The sequence below is a fragment of the Ascidia mentula genome, chromosome 1, assembly GCF_947561715.1.
Source record: "Ascidia mentula chromosome 1, kaAscMent1.1, whole genome shotgun sequence".
NCBI classification, from domain to species: Eukaryota; Metazoa; Chordata; class Ascidiacea; order Phlebobranchia; family Ascidiidae; genus Ascidia; species Ascidia mentula.
This window is the reverse complement of record NC_138566.1, coordinates 18,728,156-18,738,173: the sequence shown is the minus strand read 5'-3', so window position 1 is coordinate 18,738,173 and position 10,018 is coordinate 18,728,156. Positions and strand designations below refer to the sequence as shown.

The 10,018-nt window shown below is 41.3% G+C and overlaps 1 protein-coding gene across 1 annotated transcript; it reads right to left on the bottom strand.

Annotated features, from left to right (window-relative positions):
* Positions 1 to 1,123: 1,123 nt before the first annotated feature.
* Positions 1,124 to 9,231, bottom strand: LOC145899470 (uncharacterized). Its single transcript, XM_082988262.1, has 5 exons — positions 8,778 to 9,231; positions 6,607 to 6,757; positions 6,071 to 6,241; positions 3,830 to 3,976; positions 1,124 to 3,531 (listed from the first exon to the last, which is right to left on the bottom strand). The coding sequence occupies exons 1-5, from the start codon at positions 8,993 to 8,995 to the stop codon at positions 2,827 to 2,829; spliced, it is 1,392 nt and encodes a 463-aa protein (XP_082844388.1). The 5' UTR covers positions 8,996 to 9,231; the 3' UTR covers positions 1,124 to 2,826.
* Positions 9,232 to 10,018: the final 787 nt, after the last annotated feature.

Here is a 10,018-nt window from a genome sequence, read left to right as displayed (position 1 = left end):
GTGCCACCACAACTAATGAAGTGGAGTTGTTCGACATTGCAATTTTCTTGGGTAATGTATTTGGCAACAGCAACGTAGGTATGTTGCCAACTGCGTATATTCGTCTGGGTGGGAGAGGAAAATGGGTCTATAAAAGCTGTAACCTGTGGACAGTTTGCGTTTTTCTCTTCGTGAAATCATTTAGACGCATTGTATATTAATAAAATGGACAAGTTTAAAAGCAATAAACGATTGCAACAATTTCATAACACAAACAAGTAGACTTGTTGACAAAGTGTGGCATCCGCAACGCAGTGGTGAAACAGAATTCTCACCATTCACAGGGCAACCTTAAAACCAATGAAACGTAATGACGCAAAAAAGAACAAAAAGATTAATGACTGACAAACATGTCTCGCAAACAATCCAGGACATGGTTTAAAAGAAACGTAAGAAATGAAATGACTCATAGTTATTTCAATACGTTTGCGTAACGTTTACTAGAAATAATTTTTTTTGTTATTTTTCTTGTTGTACAGCGGTTTTTATTAAACAATACAGTTACCCGGTATGCGTTTCATGTAAATTTTAACTCGCTTATGTATGTGAAGCTTGTAAACCGCTAAATGGTGTACGTAAACTTTACTCTTTTTGATGCCTTTTATATAATAGTTCAAAGCCCTTGTTTGATAATAGCCACAGGCATTGGAATTAATAGGATTAAACCAGGTTAAGTTACTCAACATTGTATCTATCGTGGGGAAAGAGTTTGGTTACAAAAATGGCCTAACAACCGACAATACCCGACAGCGGACTTAAACACTTGTACGCCACCGTGCGGAGAAGACAGCTCATGTTATCCTGTTAGGTATAGCAGGTTGCGACACTCGATAGAAAACAAATTTATGTATTTCGTTCCTTTAAACTACATCAACAGTTTTTGGAACGTTTTGCTTGTACATGAAGATAGATGTTGCTAGCTATGACATAGCCTAAACTTATGCAACAGGGTAGGTTTCGAAGTCGAAATTTCTTGTGTTTTGCCTACAAATCTTAAAATGGAAGGAATCGAAGGGAGTTTTGCATCTTTGTCCAGACTTCAACCCTGCATGAACAACAAACAATGACCACAAACCTTTACAAACCAAACAAGTTTTATTAGCTTTTGTTTTCTCCGGTATTAAACCTAGATTGGCAAAAAATGGCCGAAATATATTGTACTAAATTGCATTGGTAAGATAAACGATAGCATTTGTTCATAATGTTTTCATTAAAAATTGAAATTGAAACCCGTTGCTTCAACGACAAAGACGGCACAGCACAGATATATACAAAGTGGTTTACAACAAACATACAGACGTACAGCAGTCGTCCCGTAGTTAACAAGGGATTGACACATAAATAGGTTGCTGCTGTGGAACTTGCCTTTGAACCGGCTTTTGAAAAGTTGTTTGCTTATGGGCAAATAGATAAGAAAAAATACAAGCAAACTGCCGCCAGAAAGACCTTTGTAGGCATTCTGCGACTGAAGAACATTTGGTGGAGGGCTGGTGCGCGTATTGGCGCAGCGTAAATCGGCAAAACATTCAAAGCCACATCACAATACAGCTGTAAATATACATCACAAACGAATCTACATTTATACAGTACACGAAGCACGCGGATGAATGCACTGGACACAGTAAAGTAAATCAGACCAGATTTGCAAACACAGAAAATTGGTCATTGATTTTGTTACGTTTTTCGGTATTCGGACGTTAAAACGATGAATGTTTAGCCACAATGTTTGATACAAATCTATTAAAACCAAGTTTAAAAATTAGGAAAGCGTTGCAGATCGAAAGAAGACGGTTACAACCACAGGCAACATCACAACACACAAACACAACTAGCAAATAAGCTATGATGATAAAACTATGAACGTTTGTTTAAATTCTTAAATTTTTTTATACACTTGCTGTAATCAACGGTTGATGATGATCACCATTTCTCGCAGCACAGGGCAACAAGAAAACGAAAGAAAGACATCATGGTGACATACAGGTTTAACTGGCCAGCGAAGGACGTATTTTTGTCGCGACTATTGTAAAGGCGTCGATGGTTGTTCGGACGAGATGATGTCTGCTAGATGGCAGCAAAGAGTTTTAATCTGATTGTGTCAGTTGCGCGATTGCACTCATTGGCTTCCAGTGCTCATGCGTTGCTTGTTATTTTACCTTTGTATTTATTTTATTTAAAAGTGAAGAAGCTGATTCAACAAATGTTTCGCATGGTTAAGCTGCAAAGCGCATGTGGACATTACACAAAAATATAAACGTCTCAAGATGGAGTTGATAGCATGCTACAGTTACTGGTGGGATACGAAGCAGTATTGTTTTGTGAGTGTAGGAGCACCTGGGAATGAAAGCGTGTCGTCTTTAAATATATCTAACTGCTCCTCGGGAAATTAGAGCGTGAGAGTGCCTGACAAAAGAATAGGCTGACACGTTACCCTATGGATCTGTAAGAAAATGTTTTTCAATGCGAAGGGAGTGATATCAAACAGTGTTGCGACTAAAAAAAGCTTGGTGGCAAAAGGAATGATGAATGAAAGAAAGAATAGGTTAGCACATGCGGGGGTTGTGGGCTACATGGTCATGGCCGACGTCTTGGCAAATCACTTGAAATAAATTTCAACACTTGCTGCGGAGCGTAAAGGAAAGGCAGTCCTTGGTGACTCGAATGGCATAGATAGAAGCATTTGTGACGGCCTTTCGTTAGCGTTTTGAATTTGCAATAGACTGGTCGTTTTAAAAGTAGTGAATGACGTCCGTAAGCTCATGCAAAAAAATTTGACAAGCATCCTTTTTAAGCTGGCAGCACGTTCACGAGTTCATCTTTCTTCACCTGTTCCTTGTCTTCTTTTTGTGCACCGACATTGTTTGAATCTTGCGACTCCTTTTGTTCCGCACCCGCATTTGCCGCCTCTTTCCCGTCAGTTTTAACTTTATCGGAATCTTTCGGTTTTCGATTAATCACCACAGAAACGTCATCATCATCATCATCATCAGCATCCTTAGATTCTGTCTGGCCGTTGACTGGTAGTTTGGCCAACTGTGGTTTCACATGCAGCATCGGCATAACTGGCGGTGGTGGCGGAATTCCGGGAATCGCACCATTCACCAGTGGAAAGGGATTCGGGTGGTAGATGTAATGACCATTAGCGTGCGCAGGTGGCGGATTCTGTGGCATAAAGTGCGACGATGTGGCGGAGAGGGCTGCTGACTTTGGTGGGATGATTGAGTAGGTAAGGATAGGTTGCATACTGCCGGTAATGGTAATCGGTGACGTAATGATTCCCTGGCTAGTGTTGGAAGTAGACGGAGAGACGGAAGAGTCGCTGGTTTGGGAAGAGGCGTAACCCTGCACCACGGTGACTGTCTGCTGTATCGGAGGTTCGGGGCTGGAGCCGCTTGTTGCAGTTTCGATCGAGTCGTGTACTGGAGGTGCTGGTATGGCGACTGGCGCCTGCACCATTCCGCCAATGTTGTACAGTGACTTTATAGGACGGGCCTGAGAATACAAACACACTTATTTAAAATTCTTATATCTTTGCTGAAAAAAAAATCATTAATTTATAAGTTTGGGTTTTCAACTTTTACGCTGCAAATTTGTGACATCTCATTAGGATTAAAACGACTGCACAAATTAATAGACACCAAAATGTGTGAGAGGTTGGTTGCACCCGTCGCATTGGCTTCGCTGTCTTATTGTTAAAAGTGCCATACTGTATTGTTTGCAGGTATAAATATGCGCAACTGCTATGTTATTTATCTGGGTGTAAATCAACAAAACTTCTACTTTTTTGTACCTGGTCGCATTCTCCGTCTCTACAAGCTTGGCAAAGATCTGAATTGTGTTGGTTTCTGGGACGTCCCGGTCTTCTATCAATTCTGATTGGTGGTTGCAAAAACCCATAGTATGTCTGCCCTACCTTGTTGTACACGTTGCACATTACCTAAATAAAATAGTAAATTAGGGCAACAGTAAATAAAGAAAACCTTAATTGATGTAAAATATAAGCATCAGTAATGCAGTCTAAGTTTCAATACAGTTTAGAGGCTTCAAATCGGTTTCATTCTTATAGTTCCTTTAATCTGTACAGGTCAGGATTTACTATATTTAGGGTTTGAACGAAAGTGCCTACGTTACCACTATGCACAAACCAAAACCGCGTCGATAAAGCGGTGCATTGGACAACAATGGGACCGAGTCGACATCGGAACACCAGGACCGGATGGTATAACTAACTGTGCTAGGGCGTCTATTGTTAGCGACCGCGCGTGTCGTCTCTGCACTACTGGTAATAACAGACCTGTTTGTTAAATATGAAGTTAATTATATAATGTTGAAAATAAGGCTATAGGCGTGGACCAATGTAACGATACAATTTTTGCAATCATGGAACCATGACTGCGATGCGGTGGAAATTAATCCCATGATAATATAAGTTCAACATTCAACCAAAGCTGACTACGCTGACTTTTATTAGGCCCAAACATTGCCCCTATAGCGGGCGGTCGCTATGTTTGTTCGGATTTCCTTTCTCGCATTGAGTTTCAAAAGAATCGAAGAATCCTGATGTTTTCTGACGAAAACTTCACCGCCATAAAAACTTTATTTCCACACACAGCGAAGCAAAATTTGTGTTTTACGTTTTAACAAACGATCGTGGTCCCTGGGAAAACCTGCTTCCGGCATAACCATGCAGCGCTATTGATGACCAAATGACAAACCACTAGAACACATTGCTACATTTGCGGAAATAGGTGATTGTATTATGTGGTGAGGTGTCAGGTCTTTGCTGGCATGATCGTCAATTCCTGATACATCGCATTTTTTGAGCGAACCAATAATGAAATATCGCTTGTTGAACAGATGGTTGAAAAAAAACACATCCTAGGAACCTCTAATAAACATTTCCCGCTTTCGGAAAAGAGCGCATTTAATACGTGTTGACGAAAACGCATTTGTAAGTTACCCAGCGCTTAAACAAATAACTAAACAGTATACAAACCTCAGAAAAAAACCTTTGCCATCCTAATGTGATTAAACCATTTTGGTCTTTAAATGTAAGCGTTTTTACTGAATTCGTGTTCATAAAAGTCGTATGAAACCCACTAGCGTCAGTTTTTCCGACAACAATAGGGTCGATACGCGCTACTGGAGTTCCACGATTTGGGTTCAAATTCTATGAATCTATTTTGACTAACACTATGCAGCGATGAACACAAACGCTGTGCCCGCCATTGTTTGCTTGGCTGGAAGAAAGAATAAAGCAAACGCCGGTTATTGGCGACCATAGGCCGAGGGGTTCGCACGGCTGCACGGACGGCCAAAACGTACTTGGAAAATTATTTGCACATCAGCGTCCAAATGGAAATGTAGCGATGGGCCGGGAGGGAAACATATTGTCAAAGACCGTATTGATCGGGCGACAATTTCTCAGGAAATTGAGGGTCTGTGTTTATTGACGTGGGGAGGTTTCGTGGAGGGAAGGGGTTTGAGAACGGGCAGCATATTCACAATATGGCCGTGTAACATACGCCTGAAAGTATGTACAGGCTTTTCCTAATAAGTTTTTGAAATCGCTATGTGTAATATCTGTTGACCGCCTGTTTAATAATGCTCGTCATGAAACGCGTGACATGCGCCAACGGTTCACAGTGCAAGTGGCGCATTTCTGCAAAACTATTTTGCCCGAAACACGCCCACTGTTCTGTTCTGCCATCTAAATGTATGTATTGACAATAGCAAAACTGCGGTCCCCAAGATGCACTATATCATACGGCTTTACATTCGTTACTAAAATGTATTGTTTTGCTTGGGTAGTTTCATTGAAAATGTTGTAACCTATAGTATTCTTGCACCATACATTTGAAGCTAAAATTATACTGAATGGGAAAACCCAGTTTGACTCAGGCAATTTGCTAAAACCTCTGCTCACACATGTAAAACCCAAATAGTCGCCAACAACTTCGAAGGCCGTTTTTAAACAAATATTAAATTCTGACAAAACATGCAGCACGTTACAAGGACCGAAAAAACTTACTTTGGAAACTTCTTCGGGGTACCACATCACGTATTCAAACTTGCCCGAGTTGCACTTCTTGCACTGCTGTCCGTATAGTTTAAATTGCACGTAGCCGTTGTTTGTGGCGTAGTCTAGGTGGAACCAGAAGGTGACTCGACCTTTCATTGACGTCCAACCGTTGCCGCAGTCCTGAATAAATTTTTTAAAAAAAATTAAAATTTTAAATTTTTTGCCGGGGTTTTATTGTATCCACGTAAACAAACCACATTTTGTTATATTTCACACGATGGTCGAGCCAATGACAAAAACTGGCATGGTGACCAAAAAACCATATGTCACTTATCGACAACCTAAAAGATGGCGTTTAGGAACGTGACATATGGAGTTTCCGAATTAAACAATTTGCATGCATGGAGTGGTCTTAGCAACGTATATGGGCAAGAAAATAGGCCCTTGCGAAAGCAACGCCTTATAACGATATAGACGCAACCAAAGTCACGTAGACACAATGTATATTAAAGCAGCAGCTTTTATTCTTAAAAACTAGTCCACACCTGACAGCAAAAGCGGACTTTGGCGCTATCCCGATGGAATTTCCACTTCAGCGGCGGTGCAGAATTGGTGATTGTGAGGTACCACACGTGAGGTGGGTAAAATGTGCTGAACAGACGACTGAACTCTCCGTGCCAAACAACTTCCATGCCACTGAAACAAGAAACAGGAATTTTGATCGAAATATTTGCCAATACGATTTTGCAATGCGATTTACGCAGCCACAAGTTGGGATGGGCAGTGTGGGAATGAAACTGTGGAAGGTATTTGTTTCAAAAACTATTGTAGACAATTTTCTGGGCAAAATGTGTAATTTTAGATGAACCGAAAACAGTGGCACGCACGCATTTGCGAGAGTTAAAAGTATGAGACTGATTGCAAACAACGCCTATAAAAAAAATCTAAAAGTGGAAAAAATGTCGCCTGAATGTCACTGAAATGCCATATGGCGAAAGCATAACAGCCAGCGTCAAATGACGCATAAAACTGGTAGGAAATTAAACAAATCTCGTACATAAGCAACGTGAATTATAATTAACTTGGTTCGGCAAGAATTGCTACAAGATGTTTTGGACACCATGGGATTAGTCAGGTCACTTCGCACATCCAACAAGCTAGGTTTGTTTTAGTCGCGCTATATTTAGCTATGAATACGCATGCTGTGAGTCCAAAAGTGCAACGAAGTTTGCGAAAGTCAAAACATAAAATCTTTGCATGTTTCTTTGTTTTTTCCAGCACGAAAAAATGTACTTGGAGGTTGGCGCCGCCGAAAACGGGGTCAGTCAAATATCGTTTTTGAAACCACGAAGCTGGCCGAAACTAAGCAAAGCTTTCTTCCTTCTTTGCAGAGGGCACAGTCGGCACAGTGAGGTCGATTTTTATGCAAAAACATCCGTTCTACTGGTGGCGATTTACTTGTTTATGTTTACCCTTGAACTGTGTCACGGTGTAGTAGGCCATGTATATTTACTTTGTAAGCACACCATAAAAAGGATATGTTAAAATTTACATTGGCGTCAACCTGAAGTGTGTTGACATGACATACAGCACCAACTATAGTGAACAAATTAGACACGTATATTTATAAATCAGCAAATCAGATAGGACTTTACTGGCGGTCAGCAGTATAGCAGCAGCCTTCAGTTAGTGCGTGTGTGTGTGTAAAGTGCTGGTTCTCTGATGCGAGCGGAGGGAAGCGATCCTTCAGGCTTCCTGTGCAGCACTTCCGCGCAGCAGCATCACAGCACCGAGCTCTGCCTTGTGATAATACAGAGCGACCGTCTGCGCGTCTATTATGCGCGGCGCAGCCATCACACCTCCCAACCTACCCTGTTGTTTCCCTTGCTATGATCCCGACTTAAGCAATGTGCAGGCGCCATAAGGACCGCGCATGCAGTGCCTCCAATTACTGGAAGCCGGGTGTCTCTATGATGTGTGCACACATGTTTTGAGGATATACGGCTGTTCAAATTAAAGTCGCATTGGGAATGTTTTTTTTAAATTAATTACATTGTTCACGTAACGAAAACAAAGAATAAAAACCATTGGCCAACTATCTTGTCACGAAATATTTTTTGCCTATTTATTGTGGCACCACATGCTGTCGATGCAATTACAAAACCACCCTAAATATACAACGCAAAATATTAGTGTGTTGTCATTTTATTACAGCCAATACGTCAATCACTAGTGTTAGCTTTCTATATTGTGACACCAAACACGTCAAGCCACGTAGGCATTACCGCCCTATGTGTCGCACCGTTAATGTCTTTGTAGCAATTAGTGACAGTGTACCACTCCGCAATTCTTTGACGTATATTCTCTACAGTGTATCTCAACGTGTAGGGGTTTACAAGATAACACTTCACGTCGCAAAATATCTTTGAAATAGACATCTCCAATAATTTCCCTTCAACGTCATTAAGTGCCAAGTCGTTTGGCATCAGGTTGCAATGAGAAAAACCGTTACCGAGTTGATGTGCGTGTGGATTATTTAAACGCCTAGCTTTAAACTCGTCCCACACATAAAATAATTTGTAGTTTTTTCTACACGGTGCCGTTCCCGGCGCATAATAAGAGAATCAAACATTAGTATTTATAAACTTTTTCAACATCACCCACTAATTTCACTAAATCAAGGTATTTATATAAAAAAAAAACACAAACCACTTACTCGTTGTAGCAGCCTCCGCCCACTGGAACGATGGGCACTTGCATGGTGGGAATTTGGAGATTCTGGAATTGTGTCGCCCCATTAGGAGGGTTGCCCCCGTATGCGGTGGTGATCGGAATAGTGGCCTGGGGCATCGGAGTCGGTATTGGGCCAGGAAGGGGCCCGGGAATGGTGCCGGGAAAGTTGTAAAATTGCGGAATTGCTACGGTGGAAGCCATGCCTACTTCTTCTGAGTATGTTACAACTGGCGGCTTCAGGATTTCGCGAAAATACAGCAAAAGTTTCTTGGTTAATTCTTCCTGCGTTGCACAAAATTATCTGGTTGATTACAAGATTTTCTTCTCTGTCCTCTCAAGGATGGCGGCAGCGTAAAACAAGACAGCAAAACTGTTTACACAAAAATGAACTCTGGCCAATCTCTATGCGGCCAATGGCTTCTGACTGTTACTGAGTATCTGAGTATATGCGCGGACAGGCTGAGGCAGCTAGCTTCACATAGCTACTACGGCTGGCGTTGCGGAAATGGCGTACAAAAAAGGCCAGCCATAAATCACCAGCCGGTCGCATGAACGTTGCAAATGGGCCTGTACATGTGATTAAACCCGTCTCTACACACCTTTACCAAGAATACGGCATGCATTAAAAATTTTGTTGATGTCGCCTTCTTGTGTTCGGTGATATAGGTTAAAAAATGTTTACAATAGACGTTTGCAAATGTCGTAACCTGCCCGGAACAGAGAATTTGCCCTTAAGTTGCGCGTATAGTCTTTGAAAAAATCTTGTCGTGCACAAGAAGGCTTCCGAAACGAATTGCGTCGTTGTAGTAATTATTACGGTGCTGGTCACAGCGCACAACAACAAAATATCCCATATGGAATTGGGAGCAAAACGCGTGGCGGCCGATAAACTTCTTGTACTCAACCCTAACTACAGCATAGGATCCGTGATAGTGTGCAAAAGTCCGGATGTTGCATTAATCATTCAAATCAACAGCACTTTATTTGAATAAAAGCTCATTGTCAGCGGATCACGTTGAATTTAAAATATGCACGCCTTTGTCGACCAAACCGCTATGTGCGCTAAGTTACTCTTAAACTAAGGGTAGGTTTTTCCAAAATAAAAAAGCATTTTTTCGCAACTAAATGTTTGCAAATTTTGTAATAATTCAAGGCCTTGTAATACAGAAACTATTTCCATTGGAACTTATCCGGGAAAGCTGTTAATTGTTGATATTCCAAAGA